Below are 27,136 nucleotides of genomic sequence, written 5' to 3' on the forward strand. Positions count from 1 at the left end.
GCATGTAAATGGAAAAGTGTGTCTACATGCAAGGATACACGGAGTTATCTTCTAATCCAATTACTCCTTTAAAAGTGTCACCTCTAATAATAGGCTAGTTGGTGTTTAGGATACCAAAGACAAAACTAGAAAGCACCAAAGTTGTTTGCTATATATAGACAAAGATGAAAGGAAGGAAACAATGTGATTTCCTTTAAAATGGACTAACAAAATAAAACTCCTATTTGTGATATATTATCTCTCTCTAATGTCCTATTTCAAAGGAAATTATTGCAAAATGTTCATCAAACCTACAGGCTATAAAGTCAGAATACACATTACAAGTTATTTCCTGTTTCATGTGCAGCTATCAATATTCTCTCTTTCTGAAGCAAAACTGAAATTTGAAAAAAATAAAGAATAACCTGAAGGTATGACACTAAGAGGAAACGGGGGGGGGGGGGGACAGAAAAACATGCTGGAGGAGTGGAGACGAGATGTGGGCAGATTCTTGAAGAAATACCATGAAAATGAACACATTAACATATTCTATTCAATATATATAAAGGACCATGAAAAGAAGACTATAATCTAACAGCACGTGCTGTACCTTGGCTTGATCCCTTCTCGTAAGCCACTAATGCCTAGCCTTCTGGTGTGAGCTGTAATCCAGACACCCAGGACACACAGCAGAAGGATGGCCGGCCCAAGGCCCCCCCAGACTGTTTTATAAGACTGTTTTAAAAATGTCACCTCCCACTGCCAGGCAAGAAGAGAAATTTTAAAAAAAAATTGATAACAGGTTTGCATGTATTTTATCACCTTTCTGGTGAGAATAAAGGGAGGAGGGGGAAAAGGCAATAGACGTTGACAGGAACAGATAGTGAATTATCCACATTAAAGAAATGAAGAAAGGGAAGAAATGATGTCCACTGATGTCCAGTACCACAAAGCTGAATTGTAACTGTCACTGAGAAACGGATGGAGGAGGAACAAGATGAAAGAGGCACATGCTAGTGCAACATAAGGGAGGAAGAGAAGCGGCGCCCACATGCGGTGGGACCCACGTGCGGTGGAACTCCTCGGTCCTCTCTTTTCCATTTTAAAAATCATCTCACTTCATGTCTTTATATAATCACCAGATATAGCTCAACAGATTAGCCATCTTTAATAAATACTTCTCTAAGCATTACTTTTAATTATCACTTAAAACTCAAAACTGTAAAAGCTAAATTCAATTATAAGCCCTAAAAGATTTCAGCTGCTATTTATAAACCAGCTTCAAATCCCTGATTACATGATGGTCTTTTCATCAGAACTAATCCACTGAAGAATTTCATGAAACCATTGTATTATTACCTATCGGTGAATTTTGAGCCCAAAAGGCAACTGCCTATGATTCCCTTCCTAACAGTAAGCGTGTGTCAAAGAAAGCCACACCATCCTATGAGATTTATGCAACAACTGCTACACACGCTGAGTCAGCACTCGGTGTTGTCTGACTAAACCCCACAGTTCAAAAGGCCTTTGTGAGAGCAGGCGGCCACCCAGGCGTCTGATCGGAGAGCCAGTCAGAACGGTCACAAGCCAACACCTAAAGTAAAAGAATGTTAGAAACATAATAACCCACAAAACATGTGTTTATTAACTAAGTTGTGACCCTACACACCAACCTCCTCCCTCTTCTCATTCTCACAGATTAGCTTGGAGAGTCATACATGTTGTAAAAGCATCAACAATCTGACACGTGAGATTCCTTTTGTATATTTTTGCCTTTCATTTCTTTTTCTAAGGACTTTGTAAAGCAGCCAACAGCCAAGTTTCCTTTAAAACTTCATTCATCCCACCTATTTTAGATGCCAGACCATTTCCTGATTTCTTAATCTCTTGCTGACTGATGATTTTGCACAAATGCAGACCTAGTAGGCTAAGCTCTGGGTCAGCCTCCTGGAAAACTTCCTAGGAAAGCAATCCAAAGTGATACCAGGGGCAGAAGGCACAGCATAGCCAAAATTGTTCTCTTCTCCACTTACTATAATTCCTCATATGCAACATGTTTGATGGGAGAGGGCATGTTCAGATATCCACAACAAAAGTATGACCCTGCCTGTAAATATTTTCATCTTGAGAACAAAAAATAAAGTGAGTTCAGCAGAAGCAGCAGCTTCCTCCCAAGCTGAGACTGGAAAAGAATATGTAATATTAAAGCTGGTTGGACAGCTCACACCCATTCAGCCACTGGTGTTCCTCAGGTGGAAGAGCTGCTGGTCACTCGGGCAACAGCACTTAGGGAACTACTGAGATGGGCTGGTGAGAAGCTCAGCAGCTGAGATTGCTTATCTCTCTGGTGGAGGACGGGAATGAGGTTCCCAAAGCGCACACTGAGCAGCTCCGAAGCCTCTGACTGCTTAGGGCATCATGCATACACCCAAACACTAGCATACACATGTACACACAATTTAAAAATATAATAGACTGGAAGGAAAGAACTCAAAGCATAAGCCAACACTGGAAGGGAGAGCTGTGGACATGTTGGTGGTCTCTCGGCTCAGTGGTTGCTACACCTTATCAAAACATAAAGAACGAAATACTCTTGGCTACCCACGGGAACTTGTTAGTAATACATGTTATCATCCACATGTATCCACCAGTGAACCTGAAACCTGCAGTGGTGACAGGCAAAGCAAGATAGGCCCACGGTGCAACTGTGGCACAAACGTTATGGGGACAACACTTTCTGACTGGATTTAACGTCTGCTCCACAGGAGGAAGCTCATGTGGGATATGTGTGGCCACGAACACACGGCTGGGGTGGGTCACAGTCACTGGGAATGAAACCCTCACTATTATTCTGCTACTGCACATACTGTCAAACTGCCCTCTGCATGGGTAAGTGTATCTATCAGAGAGACATCTTAGTGTAGATGGCAGTTTATACAGAGACTCACAATGGATTAAAGTGCAGAGAACAAGAGTCTGTAGAGATCTTAGTCATAAATCACATACCTATACTACAGCTTCTCTTCTAAAGCTCAAAAAACACCGAGGAAGATGAAGTAAAACAGCTGTGAGAGCAAGTGGTCAGGGATAAATGAGGCAAAATGGTGTCTTCTGAGCGTAACAGGGCTGATGAACTCACAGTAGCTGTGGCTGCCTGCACAAGGCCTGTGTAAAAGCGGCCTGCTCAACACTCCAGCTTGGGTAGAAGACACGTAGGTACTGACAGGGACTGGCTGCTAGAGGAAGGAGAGTTTCCTTTAGAAATGTGGTCTGGGTGGTCTGACCATACTCCAGTGGATAGAGCAATGTTCATGAGTATACAGACAGCATTATCAGACTCAATGAGTAGTATTTAAAAAAAAAACTAAGAAGAGCTGGACGGGAGATGGATAAATATGTGACAAAAACACATTGCATGTTTGCAAGATATTCTCAAAGAATCAATAAAAAAAAATACTCTTTTTTTTAAAAAAAAATTGGGCAGTGTTTTATTTTCCTTTACAATTTAATAAATACTTGATAACTGCACATGATGTAAGGCTGCTTGGTAGTTTAAAAAGGTCACAGTGGCGGTGTTTTCCTGACTGTGTAGTCTTCGGTAGTGAGTGGAATGACTTGTATGATGTCACTGTCACACCAGCAGGACTGCATTTATGCACCCATCGTTTTCAGGATTGTTGGTAACTTAGGCGTACTTTCCCCAAATCACCTTGCCTCCTTGTGTCACAAGGCCCAACTCGCTCACAATTACTTCGATAATTGTACCTTTGGTGATCACACCCAAGATTGTATACAGTGGGGGTGATGGATTCTTTTTCACACCAAGTATAGGCAGACAAAAGGCAACGTTCAGCTCAGGGTGTGTGACATGGACTTTTTTGAAACGCAGACCCATTGGCCTAATGAACCTCTCATGTTTAGGTGGTTTCCTTGTAAAACCATCACCAACAAAGCAGACTTTAGTAACCATTCTCTTCCATGCCCTCTTTTCTCTTTTTCCTGTTCGAATAACTTCCAATACTTCTGTTTCTCCTTGGGCACAAACTTTGGGTAGAGGAACCTCCCATTTCCCACCTTTGCTTTTTGTTTCTGCTTAATCATGTTGGAAAGCACTTTTGCTCTGACTGCCCCTCTCTATCCAGCAGATAGGCAGGGACAGCTCCCTGTGGGGTCTTCTCCTCATCCTTCTACTTGGTGTTTCTCTTTTCATGCATCTTAACAGTCTTTTCCATTTGTATTTTCTCTGCATGGTGCTGTTTATGGTAGAGCTTAGCTTTCAGGCCAATCTTTTTTTTTTTTTTTTTTTTTTTTTTTTGCTTTCTTTGAACGTTCATGGGCCTCCCGACTTTCTTTCTTTCTCTTTTTCTCATGGTAGTCCAAGCGATATCCATATTGTTTGTGGTACAATTCAATATATTCCTTCTGTGGCATGATGACAGCCGTGGAACAGCAGTCCGCGACCTCCCGGGTTCCAAAAACCTCTTCATTTCTGGGTGTCACTGGCCCACGAGCCTGCTCCTCTCGGGCCGGAGCGGGAAAGAAAAACATACTCTTTTGCACAGAAAAATACACCCGCCCTACACCATCAACAAGTGAAACTGGTGTGGACACTGAAAGCACTGCACAGCGGGAGGTTCTCAGGGATGCTGGGCTCCCACACTCACTGCAGGAAATACAGCACAAAGTAATGGAGGACAACACTACCGCCACCCTCCTGTTATGTGGAAAGTAATAGAGGACAACATTACAGCCATCCTCCTGTTGTGTGGAAAGTAATGGAGGACAACATTACAGCCATCCTCCTGTTGTGTGGAAAGTAATGGAGGACAACATTACAGCCATCCTCCTGTTGTGTGGAAAGTAATGGAGGACAACACTACCGCCACCCTCCTGTTGTGTGGAAAGTAATAGAGGAACCCATTACAGCCATCCTCCTGTTGTGTGGAAAGTAATGGAGGACAACATTACAGCCATCCTCCTGTTGTCTGGAAAGTAATGGAGGAACCCATTACAGCCATCCTCCTGTTGTCTAGAAAGTAATAGAGGAACCCATTACAGCCATCCTCCTGTTGTGTGGAAAGTAATGGAGGAACCCATTACAGCCATCCTTCTGTTGTGTGGAAAGTAATGGAGGACAACATTACAGCCATCCTCCTGTTGTCTGGAAAGTAATAGAGGAACCCATTACAGCCATCCTCCTGTTGTCTAGAAAGTAATAGAGGAACCCATTACAGCCATCCTCCTGTTGTCTGGAAAGTACCTTAACATAAAAGCAACACTAAAACATTCTACCATCATTTTTTAAAAAATGAAACAAATCATACTAACTTCCAGACACAAAAAGGTTCTAAAAAAAAAAAAGAAAGAAAGAAAGATAGTTAGTTAGTTTAAGTTCCTAGCAATAAAAAATAAAAAAAGACAGAGGCAGGCACAGAATAAAAAGGAAAAAAAAGAAAAATATGAAGGAACAAAAACGTGTGAGGAGAATTTGAAGATAATAGAAGAAAGTGCAGCAAAGTTACACTGGAGGGATGGTGGTTACAACCAGGAGCTCCTCCCTCCTCACCGTCCTCTGTTTACTACAAGCAGCTTCACAGAACAGAAAGAACCAGAGAGCAAGGTTTCAGATGCCAGTGCGGGGCCAATGCGGGGGGGGGGGGGGGCGCCAGTGCGAGGGGGGGCAGTGCAGGGCCAGTGCGGGGGGGGGGGGGCAGTGCAGGGCCAGTGCGAGGGGGGGCAGTGCAGGGCCAGTGCGAGGGGGGGCAGTGCAGGGCCAGTGCGAGGGGGGGGGCAGTGCAGGGCCAATGCGGGGGGGGGGCGCCAGTGCGAGGGGGGGCAGTGCAGGGCCAGTGCGGGGGGGGGGGCAGTGCAGGGCCAGTGGGGGAGGCCAGTGCGAGGGGGGCAGTGCAGGGCCAGTGCGAGGGGGGGGCAGTGCAGGGCCAGTGCGAGGGGGGGCAGTGCAGGGCCAGTGCGAGGGGGGGCAGTGCAGGGCCAGTGCGAGGGGGGGCAGTGCAGGGCCAGTGCGAGGGGGGGCAGTGCAGGGCCAGTGCGAGGGGGGGCAGTGCAGGGCCAGTGCGAGGGGGGGCAGTGCGGTAAGGCTTCCTGCAGAGTGCAAAGGGATTAATGCCTGTGGAGAGTAGACAAAGAGCTAGACAAGATGCTGATTACAGTTGCTACAGTAATTAATACAAGTACAGTCCTACGGAGACCTGCCGTGTTAATGATGTGAGGAAAGTTTCATACACTGTAAATGAATGTAATCTTCCACTTATATAAAAACTGACAATGAAAATCAATTTTGCAAGTGATTTGTTACCTAAGTAATTAAAGAGTTATAGATTCAGGACTATGCCTATAAAGCCACTATAAAGCCACTCGTGTGCAGTGACAGGGAGGGAAGGAGGCACAGATAAAGACCCTCACTGGATCCTGAAAGCCTAAGCATATGTGCAGAAAGACAGGAGAAAGCCAGCTGCTTTCCATCATGGGACCATGAATTATACACACCATAACAATGGCTCCCACTCAGTGCCAGGAACCCAGAGAGGAATGACAAGGCCAACCTCCAACACCAGGCTGAACAAGGCCAGCCTAACAGCTTTTTAATTTTGTTAAAATAACACATGGAAAAAAACTGTGTGTGTGTGTGTGTGTGTGTGTGTGTGTGTGTGTGTGTGCGTGCACACACATGTATGCATACATATACTGCATGTTCATGCATGCAAGTTCACAAAGTGTACGGGGACACATGAAAAGGAGCCTGGGCATGACGTGGAGACTGAAGGAGAAGCAGAGTCTGAAGTTGCTCAGGTGCCACCCCTTGTTTCTGAGCCAGGCTCCTGAGAGAAAGGCCTGAACCTTGTAACCAACATAAGCAGAGGCTGGCAGAGCAGGAGCCCTGGGCATCCATGTCTGTCCTCAGTCCCTGAGCTTGGTTTACAGGCACAGGCCCATGCCAGCTTTTCTCCTCTGGGTGCTGGAGACCAGGCTTAGGCGCCCAGCCTGCACAGCAAGCATTCTGACTGAATTGTCCCTCTACCCTCAGGGAGGAAGTGTATATGAAAGTATGCTAGAGCTGTGTGTGTTACGTGAATATATTTTGTTAATGGAGTCAGAACTTGCTATGTTTTACAAAGAAGCATTTTTAGAATAAAAACATAAAGCTCATATATAATACAAATCTGATAGGGAACTGATACTTTACAATCATTCTCATCTGATACAAGGCAAATGTTGTAGGAATCAACCTGGATCTCACAGGCTGCCCTATCTGAGCATAGCATATGGATTAAAAAGCCAGTGAAGACATCCGAAGTGAACCTGGCATACAGTAGCAGATTTCACCATGCCTTCCATTAAGATTATTGATGAAATGTAGAGTCTCATCTCCCCACATAACCAGACAGTATGTTTTACAAGGGGGTTAGCATGTAGGCGCAGCCTGACAGCAGGTAAGTCAATATTTAAGGAAGGAAGGCAGGGCTATTACTCTGTTCATTCTGGCCTGTGTTTAAGTTAGCATACAAAGTAAGAGATTCATTATGATTATGGCATTTTCATATACATCCTTCTCCATACCCTCCCCAACCCCCTTACTCCCCACAAAGCTAGTCACTCCCTCCCCCTCCCCCACCCACATTAAAATTAGTTTTCATGGTCACATAGTTAAATAACTCGTACTATCCATCAACAAATGTGTCAACACACACACATAAAACTTACAGAGGAAGATGACCCAGCAGGTAAATACACCTGCCACCAAATCTGACATCCTAAGTTCAATTCCTAGGACCCACACGATGGAAGAAGAGAGCCACCTGCCCCAGTTAGCGACATATCACTGGATCCTAGAGAGTGACTATCGCCCTGGACTCCACAGACTGGGGATTCTACTAACTACTAGAAATAGAAACCAAGGATCCTTCTGGTTTCCAGAGAACACAGGTTCTAATGGACAACAGATTGCAGGTCTTCCTGGGCACAGAGAACAGAGCACATCTGGATACCAATGAGCAAGGATACTAAGTTATCCAGCACATAAATGTCAGCCTGGGTGGACATGGGTAAATGTGGAAAACAGCTCTGGAGAGGCAATCCGAGGTTAGAGAGTTCTCTTTGGAACATTAAGATAAAAGCAAAGTAGCTGAAAAGTCTATAGGGAAGCCTTCAAGTCCTCCCCAGCTGCAGCTGAGAGCACTAAGCAACAGAAAAAGAATGTGCCCAATGGCAATCAACAAATCTATCAAAGCTACGCTGGGGGAGGGGATGGATGTTGCACATTATCTCTCTGGCTCAGGCTCTCTAAATGAAGTGTAGGCTGCAGAAACAGGAGGTAAAGACCGTGTCTTCACAAAGTAAGATGAAGACAGAGCCTCATTCTCAGACTGCTGTTAACTAAGCAAACAGCCACTCACTCAACCACTACAGGGTTCGGTGTCCACCCTGCAAAGTGCACCTATGGAACTATGCCCCTGTCTCCAACCCTCTCATGATATTGCAGCACTGGGCTCGTCACTTTTCATCCTCGGAAAGGACAGTGGGCATTCCCATCACGTCATCTCTACTACGGTTTCTCACAACTAAACTCAGCACAGCCTCCCCAGTGAGCCTACACTGGGCCAGACTCACTACTGAGAAGCCATTCCTCATCACCTTGGCCAGGGAGAGAAAGGTCGTTGTCTCCTAGAGAACCCTTTTCCCTACACACCTCCAGGAAAGCACATATGGAACACCAGCTGCTTTAAACCCATTCTGTTTTTTTGAGAGGGTTTAGGTTCACAGATCAGCTGAGCATCTGCACCCGAGTGCCTCAGTGGCGTGTTCTTAAGGACAGAGCTGGTGCTGTCATTCTGTTCTTGCTTCTACAGCTGCCCTCTTCCAGAATGCCAAACAGTCGATACCACACGGCATATGGATGGTAGAATTCAAATTATTTTACTAACACTAAAATTACCTCATTTTACTCTGCAAATCCTCTATGTCTTTTCAGGACTTCAGTGCTCACTTTTTTAGTGCTTCACAAAAAAATAAATAAATAAATAAAAATTTTAAGAAACTATGAACCAATTCCCTGATTCAATTGGGCCTGATACACACACACACACACACACACACACACACACACACACGTATGTATAGGGGCATAGTTCTATAGGTGCACTTTGCAGGATGCACACTGAACCCTGCAGAGGTATATATATATTCATCCTAGTTGATGTGTGAATCCAAGAACAAAATTTATGATTTTTATCTTACAATAATATCCTTTATAGAAAATACTCAATAGTGTTAATTAAATGGTAAAGCAAACTTTCAGTTCAGAAAACACATCTCACATTCCACATTACCTTTTATTGTTTCCTCCACAACTTCGACCACACGGTCTATCTGCTGAACCTGAATAGGGGAGATAAGGAGTCAGAACATGCCTGGTGAAGTCACACTTTCAAAGAACACTGAAGTAGGTATTACGTGATTTACTTAATATTATATATTAAGTAATATTTAAATTAAAATTAAATTTACACTAATACACACATACACACATAAAATAAATTAGATAAAGATATAAGTATTAATATAGGTTTAACGTGGGCTGATCTTGGTTGGGGGTCGTCCCACACGTGAGGCAAAAAGATGGTGGCCGTAAAGAAGATGAAAAAGTCTCTGGAGTCCATCAAGTCCAGGCTCCAGCTTGTTATGAAAAGTTGGAGAAGTTATTTGACATAACTCAAGGCTAATTGTCTAAAAATTCTCCATGTATCATTGTTCTCTCTCTCTCTCTCTCTCTCACACACACACACACACACACACACACACACACACACACACACGGGGGGGGGGGGGGGGGAGAACACAAAACAAAGGGCTTAAGAGATTAGAGTAAAGGAGAACAGTAAGATGTGATTAAACCATGCATAATGCCACCCATCCCAGGAAAGAATCTACAATGCAGCGGGGCTGATCTGAACTTGTAGAGAAGACCAAACTTAAACTCAGAGACCTGCCTGCCGCTGCCTCCAGACTGCGTGCCTTCTATCTCTGCTGCACAAATAAAATAACTCATTATTTAAACTAGATACTAAGACTCAGTGGAGTGTGTGCATGTGTTCTCTGTGGCTGTTTTCATTTTACCATAGCAGAGGTTTCTACACATACACAAGGACAAACCCAGAGGCAGGTGCATGTGTGCACATCACTGATGCCTGTAGTTCTACCTGCTCGGTTTACCAGCTGCCTAACATCCTGTTCACTGAAGGGACCGCATGCATGCGTTCATCTACACCCTTCTGATAAAAGAGCAGCACTATCACACCACAGTAATGTGGTGGTCCTAAGCTGGGATGAGAAGAACCTTTCACACGGGATACATCAAAAATGCATATGATAGTTCTGAATAATTTCTTTACCCTCAGTGTCTCTCACACACACACAAAAATGGAGAGAGGTGCAACCACAAACTCTGTGCTGTCTCTGCCTGCTCTCAGGCAGGAGGAGCCTGTGTGGACTACTGCTGGTCACCGAACCCAGGATGAGCACTTTGGAAACCTCAGGAAAAGATGTAGGTACAGTGGTAACAAGTCACAAACAAGGATACAGATAATGTAATGGACTATCAATGTAGTTTGGTCTAAGTAACTATTTCCTACCAGTATAAATGCAAAGAGAAATGTTAAAAATGTTAAACAAACATTTTTGGTTGTGAACCTAGCCTTTAGTGGTTGAGCCAGGAAAAATGGGGTCAAGCCAGAGACCTGGGATAGAGGAAGCCCCTGGAAGAATATGGAGGTGACCCTAGCTGAGAATCCTAGCAGCTGGGATATGGAAACTGAAGTGGCTGCCTCCTGTAGCCAGGCGGGACTTCCAGTGGAAGAAGGGGACACCACCACCCACAAAACCTTTGACCCAAACTTTCCTCTGTCTACAAGATGTGCAGGGATAAAGATGAAGACGAGATTGAGGGAAAAGCCAATCAATGACTGTCCCTACAAGACCTATGCCATGAGAGAGAGCCAACCCCTGACACTATTAATGATGCTCTGCTACGGCTACAGACGGGCACCTAGCATAGCTGTCATCAGAGCGCCTTCATCCCACAGCTGATGAACGTGGAAAGGAACTTGGGGAGTCTTGTAGAAGACTCAGAAGGATTGAGGGAGTCGGAAGGGTCAGGGACACCACAAGAAGACCTACAGAGACACCAACCAAAGAGCATAAGGGGCTGGCCTAAACCCCCTCACATTGCAGCAGATATGCCGCTTGGTCTTCATATTGGTCTCCTAACAGTTGGACCAGGGCTGTCTCTGGATGGGTTGTTACCTGCCTTTCCTTTCCCAGCCCGGCTGCCCTGTCTGGCCTCAGGGGAAAAGGATGCACTTAGTTGTGGTGCAACATAATGAGGCAGGACGGCTGGTGCCCAGAGAGAGGTAAGGCCCCTTCTGAGGAGAGGGGACGGTAAAAAATGAAAAGAGGAGTGAAGGGTGACACTGTAAAAGAGGAGAGAGGTACGATGTACATTAATTGATTAATTAATAAAAAATAGGACAAATAATTTAAAAAACAAAAGGTTGACAGCATAAAAGCCAAAACATAAAGTGTTTTTTAAAGCCCAGGCTCTATAAGGAACGGCAGCATTAAGGATGGGATGCTAGAGAGACTCCTGTGACCACAGTGTGCTATGTACATGTAGGAAAATGTCACAGTGACAGTCATTCCTTTGGAGAGAAAAAGGAGGGAGCTGGGGAGAGGGAGGTTGAAGAGGGAGAGACAGATGGGAGCAAGACCAACATGGAACATCTCGTCCACTGAATCAAGGGGTGAGGAGGAAAGAGCACAAGGAGAGCCGGTCCTCCTGTGGAGGGCACAGGAGATGCAAGCTAGAGAGATAGTGGCAGAGATGAGAAGCAAACAGAATAGAAAATATGCAGTGGGGATCAGATGAAGCCTGAAAAACACATGAATAAGTGGGGCCAATACTTAGAGGAAGGAAGGGAGGATGGTGGAAAGGAAAAGTATAGGAGGTTTTAATTGGTGTGGGCTCAGCTATTCTGTACCTGTGAAGAAAAGTGTGGCCGGTGTCTGCTTATAGAAACAGGGTGCTGACACAGCACACAGGTGATTCCCACTGGAGTTGACACAGAAGAAGTGCAAGTCACAACACACAGAGTGACTCAGACTGCCTGGGGTTTGGACAGGAGTAGGAGGCAGAGGCCTTGACTAAATTGTGTTCAGCGTAAATGTGAATTACCAAGGTATCAGTTGAGAGCGGCAGGTAGAGAAGAAAATGGGAAAATTTGAAAGAACTCAGTGATGGGGCCAGAAGAACCCTGCCTTCCTATGTGCTTGGAAGCAGAGAGGTTCAGAGGGAACCTAACAAGCAGCAGAGGAACAGGGAATGCTGTAGCGGTGGTTTTGAGATGGATTAGAAGGATCCGCCTCTCTTTGAGACATGGAGACAAGATGTAAGCACTGTTAGAGTATTGTTAACTACTTTTAAATTAATTAAGCATTTATTAAAATATATGCCCAATGTTTGTTTTTCATTTAAGCTAAGATAATTGAGGTGCAGACATTAATTGGTGATTTAGATCCTTCCCGGGTGCCCAGGCAGCCTTGAGACCAGCAGCCTGCTGGGTTAGCAACTACGCAGATACCTACACAGCAACCGCATCTGCTCACCACCAAAGCAGCTCCAGCTCCAGAGGGCAAAGCCCAGACGTGACTGGTTCAACCAGCTCGCACCAAACTTCTTCCCATTAAAAGGCTCAAACCTAGCAACCACTGTCACCTAGCATTTCCTCTTCATGTCCAGATTAAGGTCTGTGATTGGCTGTAAACACAAACCTTAATTTCTGTGAATGGCCGTGCCATGACTGTATACGTGCAGCCTGCCGTCATGGTGGTCAGGAGACTCCTGTTGGTGCTGCTCCCAAATAAAAACTAGCTTTCAGGAAAGGCTTCGCCCACGGTGTCCTTAGCCTGTTTGCCTTTATCATCAGTAGACTGGTGACTTAGAAGCCAGCCAAAACAGCAGCAAGACAGCAGCGGTGGCAAAGTCGGCCACCCTGATGGCATCAAGAACAACAGAAGTGACAAGAGACCTGAAGTAGCAAAGAACGTGACCACAGCAGAAACCAGAGTGAATAGAGAGACAGGGAGTATGAAAAGGAGAGAGACAAAGGAGAGATGAGGGTTCCAGCATATGGGTCCTGTTTGAAAACTGTGGCACAGCAGTGAGTGACATCTGCTGCTGCTGCTGCTGCTGCTGCTGCTGCTGCTGCTGCTGCTGCTGCTGATGATGATGATGATGATGATGATGATGGTGATGCTTGTAATACAGTCAGAGATTTCCTCAGTTAAACACAGTTATCATATAACCTAGCAGTTCTCAATCTATGCAACAGAAATGAAACCTATACACACAAAACCTGTGCACGGTGTTCACAGCAACAGTTATAATGGCCAAAGACTGAAATATCCATCATGTGATAATGAAACATTGGCCATTAAACAGGCAGGAGCAATGAGACATGCTACAAGTGTACACACAGGAAGAAATCAGGGTGGTCCCTGATGAAACGTCCACAAGACATCTGAGGGGCAGCAAGTCAGAGACTGTCCACGGATGGGACCACAGGGAAAGAGACAGGTGCACTAGGGAGCCCGTGTCTCTTCCAGGAGTCAGTGGTCTGACAGTTTGTGGTGGCACTCACCACAGGACTACACACTACAGCGGATGCATTGTGTGAAGTATGAACTGTACCACAAGAAAGCATTGCATCTAAAAACAACAACAGATGAAATTGGCCAAACTCTGAAGGTTGTTAGAGCAAACAACTGAAGAGGGCTGCAGACTGGGGGCCCTGAGGACCCCCAACTCTCCGCAACTATAGACAGCTGGGGCTTTGCATTCATAAAGGACAAGAGACCAGGAAGAAGTGTGTATGAAAACAGTGAGAAACCATTACGTTTACGTAATTACAAAGAAGCAGAAGTTCGTCATGTAAAGTGGGACTGTTGTGTCCATTTGCAGTGATGAGCTCAGTGGAGAAAATAAGGAGAAAAGGCAAAGAGGAGGGACCACAGCCACAGCAGAAGAGGAAGAAGGTCCAGATTGAGTGCGGGTGGGAGGAGGGCCAAGGACACAGACAGTCGCAAACTCCCCTTGAGGAGGGCACAGTAGCATAAACATCCATTGCACAAAGAGGAAAGATACTCAGTCAGCACCAGAAATTGCTGGATACACAAAAGCTTACTCAACAGCATGTAATTCAAATAAAATACAAAAAACAGTACCTGTGCCCTTCGGGCAGTTGATTATAAATATACAGAGGGAAACCAAACAGAACATGCAGCATGTCCCCTTACTGGTTCCATGTGTTTTCAACCAGGAAGCAAGGACTTGGTGACCAAACAGTTCATAAATAACAGTACTGAGTCACTCCGGTGAGGGACCTTCAAAGGACCCATGCAAATATGTTATCCTGCTCTCAGAAAAGACTTCAGGCTCACAGCTGAACATGGAGCGAGGGAAGGCAGACATGCAGGCACCTAAAGCAAGTGAAAGGTGCTGTTTCCACATCCCCAGAGGCGGGGATGCTCACCTCCTCTGTGCCACACTGTGTCACTTACCCACCACCTGTGCTCACTACATACTCAGCTGAAACACCAAATGCTTCCCTTAAGCCATATGGAGCAGGAGGTCTAAGGAACTGTCAGTCAGCAGCTCACTTTGCAGGTCAGCTCTTAGAAGCGAATCAACACCTCAAAGACAGCTTCCCAGTTGGGCGAGAAAAGAAGACCACACGCCTGTGTACCCAAGAGACCAGGCACAGAACTCACTGCACTGCCAGAGGTCCTGGTGTGGCATGCATCTAGGGTATTTTCCTAAACAGCCCTCGAGACAAGCCAATGGGGAGAATCATAAAGCCAACATTTAAGTAACTCTTTGATTTCTGGTTGCATAGTATTGAACATGATATACCACTTTTATTCCTACACATTCTGGAGATCGAAGTCAGGACACCAAGCAAGCATCCTTATCCACTGAGCTGCCACACCTACCCTTATATAAAATAAAGCTTTATTTTCAAGACCATGGGGAGCTTCCTAAGCAGATCTCATGCAGTAGAATGGTGGGAAGGAAAAACTGCCACCAGGTAGTAAGGAAATAGTGACTAAACGCAACAACGCTCTCTCTTAAACATCGTCCTCCATGAATACTATTTGCCTAAAAAAAATATATGAATCTGAAGATAAAGGTATACATTATTAAATAGGTATATAAATCAAACACTTGCTGATAACAATCCATAAGAAATTTATTTAAAACTATTCCATCAGTATATAATTTCACCATTTACTGAAATGAAATGAAAGCAAATGTGCATAGCAATGAGATAGAAGGACTTGCCTGTCTCTAACAACACAATTCAAAAATATACATATGGACTGGAAAGATGACAGAATGATCATAGGAAAACCTTTGTTTTCTCTAATTCCACCAGACGTATCTGGGGAAGAAGAAAGCTTTACATGTACAGGAAACACTCAGCAGTTCATAACATGCATAATCTGAAAGCAGCGCGGCTCAAGGCGCAGTCTGGAACCTGAGCGTAGGCGGTTCAGGCAGGGGTGTCCATGGGGCTGTGGGAGCTGACGGCATGCCCGGCACAAAGTGCAGAGACGCGTTCAGGACCGGGCTACGGTGAAGGCAAGTGTTACAGCGCAGGCAAGCACTGCCAGAAGCACGGAGACTGGCAGCATGGCGGTGTGGGTCTACTTTTAGCTGCTAGGCATTCAGAAATATTTTTCACTCGCCAAGTGGTCTATGGCCAGCCCATGCCATTCATTTCTTCACTATGGACTCACAGCCCACAGTTCCGGAAACTTTGCACAGGGTCGTTTTGGGAACTGAGGCAAACAGTCTCTGGACATCTCAGATCTGACTGCCCAACATTATGTTTAAGAACAAAACTACAAAAGGAAAAATGTTTGGTCAAAATATCAGTGAACATTTGGTGAGTACACTTATGTACTCATGATGGAGAAGTCTGGAGTAACACACGGTGGTTAAAGTGAGGAAAAGCTTGTCCTGGTGTAAAAATTAAAGTGGAGTTATGGACTTTGTGGGAAAATAAAATTGCTTAAGTATACAACCATATTTCCAAACCTAAAACCCAACTCTGTGTTAAGTCAGATGCAGTGACAGACACAAGGAGCACAGGCTCCCAAAGATGGGGTGCTGGAAAGCGTGTGGAAGTACAGAGCTGTATAGCATGGGTCCGCAGACACAGAGGCCTGGAGGTGAAGAAAGCACAAGCGTTTTAACAGCTACATGTATGGACTGGGAGGATGCGCGGGGGGGGGGGGGTCCTCTGGTATGATCTGGAGAGTGACAGCAGCACATGAAGACCAGGACATGACATGGCATCAACAGACCTTAATGTAGCTTTTTATAGTGCTAATGTCTTAGTAAGAACGCCTACAACAAGGGGTGTGCGTGTGTGTTTGTGTATGTTAAGGTGAGAAGTCACACACACTGGAAAAGTTTGAGGGAATAAAGAAGTAGTTAGAAAAGTCATAAGTAAACTGGCATGAGGAAGTAAAGTGAGTTAACAGCGTGGCATTCTTCTATCCATCCACTGGGTCTACTCTTACCCCGATGATGCTCAGTCCTTTGAGGTAGTCCTGACGAGGCTGGGCTTGGGGAACACAGCCAGCGAGGACAACCTTCTTCTTCTCCTCTTGAGCTTTTCTGTAATGAAGAAAATCATTTTGAATGCTGACACAACCTTAGAAATTCATGTTAGTGTACCTACGTTCTCCAATTAAGAAAACCGTCTAACCTGAACCAGGATTTTCTGGCAATGAGCTAAAGAAAGTATTCATCATTACACGTATGTACTGTGTAACTGTCTCTCACACCACAGATGCATGTGTCTGTTAGAGCTTCCATTATCACCCTATCGCCAAACAAAACAATCATGCAATGTTCGCAACACTGATATAAAACATTTGCAAAAATCCTTTTTCCAGAGACAGGCTAAGCCATCAAACAAGCCATGTGCTTAAATTATTAGTAAGAATGCACATATAACATCATGTATTCTTTCTTAACCTTTGAACAATATACAGTTATAGCTTAAAACAATTCCAACAGGAAATAATACAAGGTAAACATCTCATACCACTGAAATTCCCAGACTTCCTGTTGACTATTAAACTAGACAACCTATGGTTATTGGTTTCCTGGGCTGGCTGTCATCCTTCACACAACAAGCATGACTGGGTGATGTACATATCCACATATATGCATATACTGTGCCTATCTGTGCCCACATTTATCTATGAGAAAGACTGGTAAATGAAGCCTGCTCTCATCAATGGGTTAATCCATTAGTGACTTATTAGCCGGGCTGTGTAGAAGGGATGCAGGTCTAGGGAGCAGCAGCAAGCAAGCCCTTGAGAAGTGGACCTCGCCCCTGCACCTCCCTTTCTGCCTCCAGTTTCTTTATCTTCCTCCCTTTCTAGAGGCCAAGGTGTGAGCACTATTTTGTTTGTTTTAGGGTATTCTTCCCACAGACACTGACAGAATCATCTGGCAACATACACCAAAATAAATTTTTCTTATAACGTAATTTCCTCTGATATTTCTCCACAGCCATGAAAGCTGATAAACACATAAGTTCTAAGTAGAAATCCTGACTCAAATGAGCGGCTGGTATTTGTAGCATTGTGGGCATTCCGTTACTGAGGAGTGAGGGCACGTCTGTGTTAATCACTAATGTCATTCAGTGTTTTCAGCAGATTCTCTGCCAGTAACAGCAGACATGTGTGTCTATTAAACCTCCTAGGATCAACTATATCCTCTTAAAATTCAATGTGCACACCTTCTACTCTTTTTCAGAAGCATCAATTTGGAAGCTTCTCTCTGGTTTCCCTGCTGCACCTGAGAGAGATGAGGTGCTTGCAGCCCAGGTTCTGGACTTGACTTTAGAATGTATGTCAAGAAGTGACTTGTCCCCATACCCAGTGTGCACTTGTCATTTCTCTGACAACTTCTCCAGGACACAGGTTTAGAATTAGAAGCCAACAGTAACAACAAGAAAATGCCTTGGAATTAGCAGTCGCATCAAAACTTCTGAGAAGGGTTAAATGAATAAATGAGTGCATATAAATTCACTAACTTTTATTCTGAGATTTGAAATTATAAAATTTCCTCTTTCTGTTTCCTCTGTCTAACCCTCTCATATGCCCTGCCCAACCCTTCTTCAAATTCATAGCCTGTTTTTTCATTGAATGTTTCTAAATGTGTATATGTATTTGAATATACATATATATCCTAAATGTAACCTGATATATCCACATAATGGTACCTGAATGTATGCTTTTACAGCTGACCTTTTGGCACTGGACAATCAGTTGACATGCTTTTCCACTGGAAGAACCACCTCTCACTCCCAGCTTTACCAGTTGCTTATAGTATTATCACTGATGCTCATTAGCACCATCCTTGTTCTGATGGTAGGAAGAAGAACATTTACGAGTAGAGATTCTGCTGTTACAAGGAGACACAATCTCACGGCAAACTGATCCTCTGGGTCTTACATTCTTTCTAGCTCCTCTTCTCCAATGGTCCCTGAGCCATGGGTGTGGGAGTCTCTTGTGCATATGTCCTCTGGGCTCCACGACTCACTCTGCACCATGGCTGGTTATACCATCTATCAATTACTACCCCAAGAGTCTTCCAAAATGTTCTATTTCAGGAAGAGTCCGTTGGTAAAAGTTTCCTACTTGGAATCCTCAAATCACTTGTGGGTCACAGGTCATCCAGGGAACTTATCATCTATCTCTGCCGCATGAATCCTCTTCATTGATAAGCACTTCACTTCAAATAAATGTTTGTATAGTAAATGTGAAGCTCCTTATCAAATGAAAACACTTTTCCATTTTCATTATCAAACTCTACACAACAGGTAACATCGTGCTTTCTGAGAACCTTCCCTATACCATGTAGAATCATATCCAAGCATCCAAAAGATCACCAATAATTATGCTCAAAGAAAATGTTTGGGGCCAAAGAGGTGGCTCAGCAGTTAGGAACACTTGACACTCTTGTTGAGGATCCTAGTTCAATTCCCATCACTCACAAGGAAACTAAGAATTATCTTGTTCCAGGAGACCCAATACCTTCTTCTGACATCCGTGGCCACCAAGTGCACATTGTATACATACATTCATGAAGGCAAAACACTCATACACATAAAATAAATCTGAAAGAATTTTTTTTAAAAAGCCTGTTTCCCATGAAATGAAATGATTTAAAGATTTTAAGGAAATACAGAAATGAGGAAGACTCGGCCTGCAATTCAACAGGCCATGTCAATAAACAACAATATGACAAAACTATAAGCAACTTGAAGCAACCATGCAAATCTCAGCGGCAGAGAAAAGAGCAGGGTCTTCAAGAGAAGGTCAATGTTTCAGCAAATGTAAGGAGGGGCAGAACAGAAGAGCACAGAAAGCTGCGGGCAGTCACTGCAGCAGGAACAAAGAGAAGAGAGCAGACCAGGAGGACACAGCAGGGTGAGCCACGATCCCAGGCAGAGCAGGCTGTTTGTCAAGCACGAAAAACAGCATCAGACTAGGAGTAAAGGGTCAGTAAAGGCCTGACTTAGTGACTTACTCAGAACTATTTCAAGCTGAGTTGAATTTGGCTTCGAACTGGCAGACGAGAAGTACAACCTGAACCAGGCCTCAGCCCAGCCATGGGATATCGACGCCATACTTTACATGTGACCAAAATAATGCAACAAAGCTTTAGTAGAGAGTCTCTAAATGTTCCTGTTCTAAGCATTCCTTTCAGACAGTCTGTTCTTTTCCGTTAATAAGCTTTTCTCATGTCAATACAAGGTAAAATTATTTTTCTTTTGATATGTACTTAACAGATATTCTTTTAAAACTTTTATCCTTTAAAATATGAATGCTCCTAAGAATAATAACTTAAAAGTTTAAAATAGTATGAATTACCATGTCTTCCTTTCAGGTGGCACCGGCGTGTTAATTAAAAATGTAATGGATATAAAGTTAATTTAATATTTTGGTTCATATATTCTTGAGACATATCTCCGAATGAGACTAGTGGCATGCACCTGCATAGACCATTAACGTGAGTGACACAGAAAATAAAAATAAAGCAGGGACCTCCTCTTCTGAATACCAAACATAGGAAACTGTCTGTAGAGAAGATTCACGGCAGCATGAGGAAACCTAACAATGACAAAGCATCAGTCCTTTATTTCAAAATAAAAACCTCAACTTCAAAAAGATGCAATCATCTAAATGAGTGTGGCAGAGCTGGGGTGAGCCCAAGGTTACCAGGACCCTTGAGTCTCACATTTCAGAACACAATAACGAACATGAGAATGCTTTCCTTCTTTAGAACACATGGTCATGTGCCAAGCTGTAAAGCCAAGTGTCCTCCATTGAACCTCAACTCAGTTTCTGTTCTACTCACCCAAGTCCAGTGAGCAACACAAGAGTCTGGTAGAAAACTAGACTCACTGGTATATGCAGAAAGCCATCAATCTTTTTCTGCCAGTATCAGGTCAGGAGACACTGTGAATTCTCCATCTGTACTTCTCTTATTCCTCACACATGTTCTGAGATTGGTACTGATACAAGAATATTCATAGTAATGTAACTTTCTTGTTAAAAAAAAAAAAAAAAAAAAAAACTCCTGTCATGTATCATTGTCAGCCCATCGGTAGTCTGTTCCCAATATCCCCAACCCCCACCCTTACCACCTCTGGCAGTCGGGAAATCTCACAGCATCCTGAGAGGGAGAACTAGCCCTGCAGCTCGCCTAGGCAGCACAGCTGACCGTGGAGAGGAGGGGGCCCTCAGGTGACCCAGCACCAGGGCAAGAGCTCAAGAAGGTAGCCTGGGTGAAGTTTCCCCAGCACTCACCTGCCCTCTCACTGGCTGAAGCATTCGAGCAAGCGAGCACCCAGCCTGGGCAACAGAGAGGAACTGGCCCTGATGGCTAAGCAAGGAAGGGTGAGCCCGCTCGGAGACTGAGAGCAGGAGAGCCGGCCGGACACCTGCAGGCTGCAGCACCTGACCTGCGCAGCACAGTGGATGACGACCCTGCCTCCAGCCCATGGTGGCATCCCATAGCCTGTTGGAGCAGGGTTGGAGCAGCCACCATGGTGGTACAGAGCAGAGATGGTCGGTGCACTGACCAGCTCAGCTACAACACAAGCCTGGGTCCAGAGCTCCAAACTGGCCCATCCCAAAATCTGTGCATCTGCAAACAGTGCGGATTCGTGAAGGGCCAGTCCTGCTGACCTAAAGCAGTGTGATCGTCAGTCCTGCTGACCTAAAGCAGTGTGATCGTCAGTCCTGCTGACCTAAAGCAGTGTGATCTCCGTCAGTCCTGCTGACCTAAAGCAGTGTGATCGTCAGTCCTGCTGACCTAAAGCAGTGTGATCTCCGTGACAGGGCAATGACAGGTCAACCGGGGGAGTCTCTATTGCTGTCACAGAAGCCAGAGAGCCTTGAAGCAGCCCAATGACTCAGCAATGAAGATTTGCAGTGAAGACGTGTGGACAGAGGGACACCCTGTGGGGCACAATGTGACACACCACAGCCTCCATGATGAGACGTTTCCTGTGTTTCTGTTGTGGCTCTTTGTTCTGTTGGTTTCTTGTTTGTCGGTGTGTGTGGTTGCTGGCGGGTGGATATGAGAGGACAGGAAGGTGAGTGGGACTGGGGATAATGATGTGAAACTCACAAAGAACCAATCAAATGTTTTGTAAATGAAATAGCAATAAGAGACAAAGAATTTTCTGAAAGATGAATTCCCTCAGTATATCTAGGATTTACACTTTTAAGTGTAAAACTCTTCCTCGTGACAGCAAAAGAGAAAGGGTCATGACACTGTTTCTGTACAAAGCAAGCACACCTCTAGAAGGAAGACTCTTGAAATCAGACACTCCCCTGAGGGGCCTCCTGCTTTATGAGCTGATGTGAGACATACAGCCATGTGAAGTACAGAAACACGGAAGCAAAAGAAGTCCTGGCACAGCTCATCAGCCACCAGCCGTCCCTGTGCTGAACCTGTTCAGAAAACACGTGGCACAAATGACAACGTGCACCTCCAGACTGTTGTCACAACTTAGACAGTTGAGCCATGAGCTCCCCATAGACTGAAGTAAAATTAAAACCTACTCAAGATTTACTGACCAATATAAAGATCCAAACAGATATTCAGGGATGTTCAAGTTCCAGCATCTCACTGTGGAAGGCCATTGCAATTGTGTGCCGTATGCTCCGTGAGAAGAAGGGTTACAGTAGGGTGAGAATGTGCAGTGCATCTAGGGGACAGGAGCAAGACAAGGGACTCTGGGCAAGATCAAAATACACAGACATGCTACGTGCAAGCAGTAACTTCCTTAAAGTTAATCTGGACATGATAAATTCTGATTCTGTGATGATGTAGCCGAATCCCACTATAAAAGTAACACACAGCTGGTGGTATAGCCTAGTCTAGCATGAACGATGCCTTCATCTGAATTTTCCACATTATACAATAAAAGACTCGATTCTATGTACATCCATTGTTCTTACTGCAACTCTTAAAGGAACAGCTACACGGGGGCTGGACAGATGGCTCAGCGTGTAAAAGCACTTGTCCCACAAGCCTGAAAACCTGTGTTCAGATCTCTGCAATCCATATGATAAACTGCATACAATGGTTTGCATATGTGATTCTATTATTCCTATGGAAAGAGGAAAATCTGATACAAGTGAATTGACCAAAAAGTTTAAAAGCCAGTTAAGTAGGAACACATAGTACAGTGACACAGAAGAAAGATGCTGCTTTAAAGCAAAGGGGGAAGACAAATGCTGATGCCCCAGACTGTCCCCTGACCTCCAAATGTGTATATGCAAACACATGAGCATCCACATAAACACGCACACAAACACAGATAACAGATGTAGAAAGTAAATCACTGATAGTCAAATAAGAAGAAATACATCTTACATTCAATTACACACAGATACACTATCATTGACCTACATCTGAAGTTTATGATGAATCCTTGAATCAGGCCAATAAGAATTGAATCCATAAGAGTTACTGAAATACCATAAAAAATTTTCTTGGCATATAAGCCACCCCCAACCCTCTCCTTTTTGTTGCATTTCTCCTCTAAAAGCAACAAAAGTTACACTAAGCATAAAGTCGGAAAAGTAGCATAGCAACTGGATAGAACTAATTTGACCTTAACGTAGGTGGCATTCATCACAAAGCTATGTAATTAAATACAACTTTTAGCTGGGGAGAGGGATCCATTTAAAATAGCAGTGGCCTATATATACAGAGCAGACTAAACCTTGAAGCCACTATTCACTTCCAAACCCAGCAAGAACAGTGGCTTAGGAGACAGAAATACCACACACTGTTGCGAGTAAAAATGCCCTCCTGACAACATAAATGTGCAAAACAGCATCCACTTCGGGGGGTTAAGTTGTCAATTTTTCTATTTCAATGCTAACTCATGGACAAACTCACACTAACATAAATTCAAATTACCAACTAAAACAACCAGGAAAACAGCACTCACCACTTACCAACAGGACTTAAACAAACCAAATTATGCTGCAATGTGTAACTAAAACAAGGCTTCCTCATTATTACCACCATCCATTATGCAGGGGAAAGTAAAGCTCAGCAGAATCATACAGAAAGGGGGTGGAGCTGCGCCAATTAGCTTTGGAAAAGCACATGCTCAGAATGTCCTCGATTGGGCTCACTGTTGTCATCTCCCTAGGGAAAGCTACAATAAATGTCTATATGTACCCATGAAAACCGATACACGGGACTGGAGAAAGTGGAAAATCCTAAGCTAATCAACCATGGCCTGCTGATTAAACACTGGCCCACACTCACAAGGATATGGGCAGTACAAATTAGAGCCCGTGGATTATTAAACAACATACCAAGTTGGGGGATCAAGAGGTAGAGGTGAATCTGGAAGGAGCTGAAAGTGAATATGATCGAGCTACACGGTATAAAATTCTCAAACAAAGTTTTAAAGGAATACACACACACACACACACACATACACACACACACACAAGAACAGCTCAGTAGTAGAATGTTTGCCTAGCAAGCATAAGACCCAATACCACCCAGCGCATACTATCGGTTAGAGCAAAAGTGACCTGAGATAAGATGACACTGATGTCTCAGAGCCATAAGTAGACACATATACATAAATACACACACATACATATTTCTAAACATATACGCTAACAATACTGATAAAAATAATTTGCTTAATGATAGAATCTTTTAATAATAACACACTTGGTCATATAAAATACTTTTTGTTTGGTTGGTTTTGTTTTTTGTTTTCTGACTGAGTAAGATGTTAACACACTTGGTGTTGACTTTGTAGCCCAGGCTGGCTTTCAATTCAGATCAGCTCTCCTGTTTCAGCCTGCTATATGTAGGGTGACAGGCATGTACCCATCTTGGGGTAATTATCTAATATTAGGGTAAATAAACATCTGTAGTCAAAATAATCGCCCCACTTAGTCCTGGTGATTGTTCTGTGAATAATAATCATTTACTATATTCTACTAGTGTTCAAAGTCCATACAAATACACATTGCCATGCTTACACAGAAATGAATGAGGAGAGTAGAGGCAGCCAGCACTGTTAAATAATGTTAATAATATTAAATAATGTTAGCACTGGGAACAGTAAGAAAAGAGCTACATATTATTTGTCCTTTCAAACAAAAATAAAATTAGACCTATATTAACATACAAATACTTGAAAATTCTTAATGTAAGACTAAAAACCAAAAGAGCAAGGTCTGAATGAGATAACAGACTCCAATTTAGAATTATCATATGAAAACTATTATGGAGTAAGTCAAATTGGAATGAACTATATATTGAACACAGTTAATAGAAATAAGTAGGCATGAATTTAATCTCTCTCTAAATAATTTTAACATGCAAACCTAAACACTAGAGCCTGAGTCCTCAGAGACTAAGATGACTAAAGCAATAAAAGCTTATAGCTCAGAGTTCTTACAACTCAACAGACAAGACAAAAACACACATGGAAGTAAGCCTACGGTGGTAATGTAAGCAGGGAAAACCCATAGACAACCTGAAACACAGACCTGTTTAGGGGGAACTCTTAAAAACACGACCTATAAAGAAAAGCCAAAGCCAGGTGAAGGGAACGTAAAAAGCAGAGCTTCGACTGAGGATGGACACTTGAGAAATGAGTTTCCCTAATGTGGAAGTGGCCAGCCTCCAGACATACTCACAAGTTGAGACCACAAGTACATCTCAAGACATACTGGTGCAAGTTCTTACATTTGGGCCTGTGAGCCTTACCTCCTCAAAGGGAAGGAGAAGAGACTCACACACTGATGAAAACCACAACCCTGCTAAAAACTACACCTATCAGTAACTCTACTATGCTTCAAAGAGGCCCATCTTTGGAGAACCATAATCTTGTATAAAACTTGGCCCATAGGAAGCGAAACACTTAAAATAGTAAATGGGTAAATTATAAGGAAAGAAAAACAAGGCAGGGGGACTTACAAATTTTAAAAAATGTAAGAGGCAGATAAGTTATTTAAAAATCACCAGGATTTTACTTAACTGTTTAATGACAAACAAAGAAAGAGATCATAATAAGGAACCCACAAAAAGATCACTAACTCATCAAAACTGTAGTCACTTATAGCTGTGACTTCCATAGTGAGATGGTTTGAATGAGAATGGCTACCAAGGCCAATGTATTTGAACTCTGGGGTCCCAGAGTTGGTGGAATGGCTTTGGAAGGATTAGGAGGTGTGGCCTTCCATCTTACAGGAACAAAGCTGCAGGATCTCCATGACACTGGGCCACAACAGGATGTCCGAGTCCAGGTAAGGAATCAATATTGACAGTGAAACAGAAGCCAGAGGCCTCCAGTCAGACCAATGACTTGCTCAATGAACATTTCAAGTAAAGCTATTTGGACAAAAGGGTGTACTGTGTGATAAACTATATCTTCCATGGCAAGATGGTATTTTTTTTGTTTTGTTTTTTGTTTGTTTTATTGGGTGGGGGGGTGTTGCAAGGGTAGATTTGAAGAAACTGAGAGATAATAGAATTACAATGAATAATGTGAAATTTAGAAAGAATCAATACAAAGGTTTTCTAAAGTAATTTTAAAAATTCAGAGAGAGAGAGAGAGAGGGAGAGAGAGGGAGGGAGGGAGGGAGGGAAGGAGGGAGGGAGGGAGGGAGGGAGGGAGGGAGGGAGGGAGGGAGGTGTGGCCTTATTGGAGGAGATGGATCACTAGGGAAGAGCACTGCACTCTCAAATCCACACCATTTACAGTTAGTGCACTGTCTTCTCTCCCCCCTCCTCCCCCCACTCCTCCCTCCCCACCTCCTACTTGAGGACATAGGCGTAAGCTTCCAGCTATTGCTCCACTACCATGTCTGCCTGCCTTCGGCCTTTCTCTCTCCTATGATGGCCCCAATAACCTCATCCTTCCATAAGTTGTGTGGTCGTGATTTCTCATCACAGCAATAGAAAAGTAACTTAGACAAATGTATAAAGCACAAAAGCAGTTTCAAAGTGACTGGTGATATAGTACTTGAACGGTAGTGAGAAGGGTATTGGGCTTAAGCAATTTGCTGACACTGACAGTTCTGGATGACTTTAAAATATTTTATTTACCAATATAAACATTGAAAATAAACCAATATTTTAATTAAAAATAAATAGCAAAAATTTCCCAGCAAAAAGGGGAAGAGAAATAAAACTGTGGTTAGTGTCCCTACATCCTTTTAACCTTCCTATTTATCTCAGAACCCACATAAAAGTGGTTTTTAACCCATGCCATATAAACAGGATGTCACAGTTAGCTGGAAGAACCCTCATGAATGCTTTAAGGAAGAAAAACATGGTATTTGGTCTTATCATCACAGAAGAAATAAAGTGGTGTTTTCAAACCAACTAATTTAAGAATTTTGATTAAAGGGATTTTAGACATCATTAAATAATTGGTTGGCTTTATACATTTTGGTGGCAATAAATTCAAAGATATACTACCGAGAAGTCAAG

General features: G+C 43.6%; 1 protein-coding gene and 1 pseudogene across 3 annotated transcripts in view; both read right to left on the bottom strand.

Annotated features, from left to right (window-relative positions):
* Positions 1–27,136, bottom strand: part of CDKAL1 (CDKAL1 threonylcarbamoyladenosine tRNA methylthiotransferase) — a 468,079-nt gene that overhangs the window by 327,395 nt on the left and 113,548 nt on the right. For both annotated transcript variants that reach the window (XM_080917709.1, XM_080917710.1), the window contains 2 exons: positions 16,639–16,735; positions 9,327–9,375 (listed from right to left, as the gene is read on the bottom strand). In XM_080917709.1, coding sequence (XP_080773835.1) covers positions 9,327–9,375; positions 16,639–16,735 — 146 coding nt within the window. The remainder of the gene's footprint in view (positions 1–9,326; positions 9,376–16,638; positions 16,736–27,136) is intronic.
* Positions 3,611–4,410, bottom strand: LOC308421412 (ribosome biogenesis protein NSA2 homolog; annotated as a pseudogene). Its single transcript has one exon. The product of its transcript is annotated as a ribosome biogenesis protein NSA2 homolog (transcript).

Source organism: Micromys minutus (assembly GCF_963924665.1).
Source record: "Micromys minutus genome assembly, chromosome: 6".
In the NCBI taxonomy this organism is placed as follows: domain Eukaryota; kingdom Metazoa; phylum Chordata; class Mammalia; order Rodentia; family Muridae; genus Micromys; species Micromys minutus.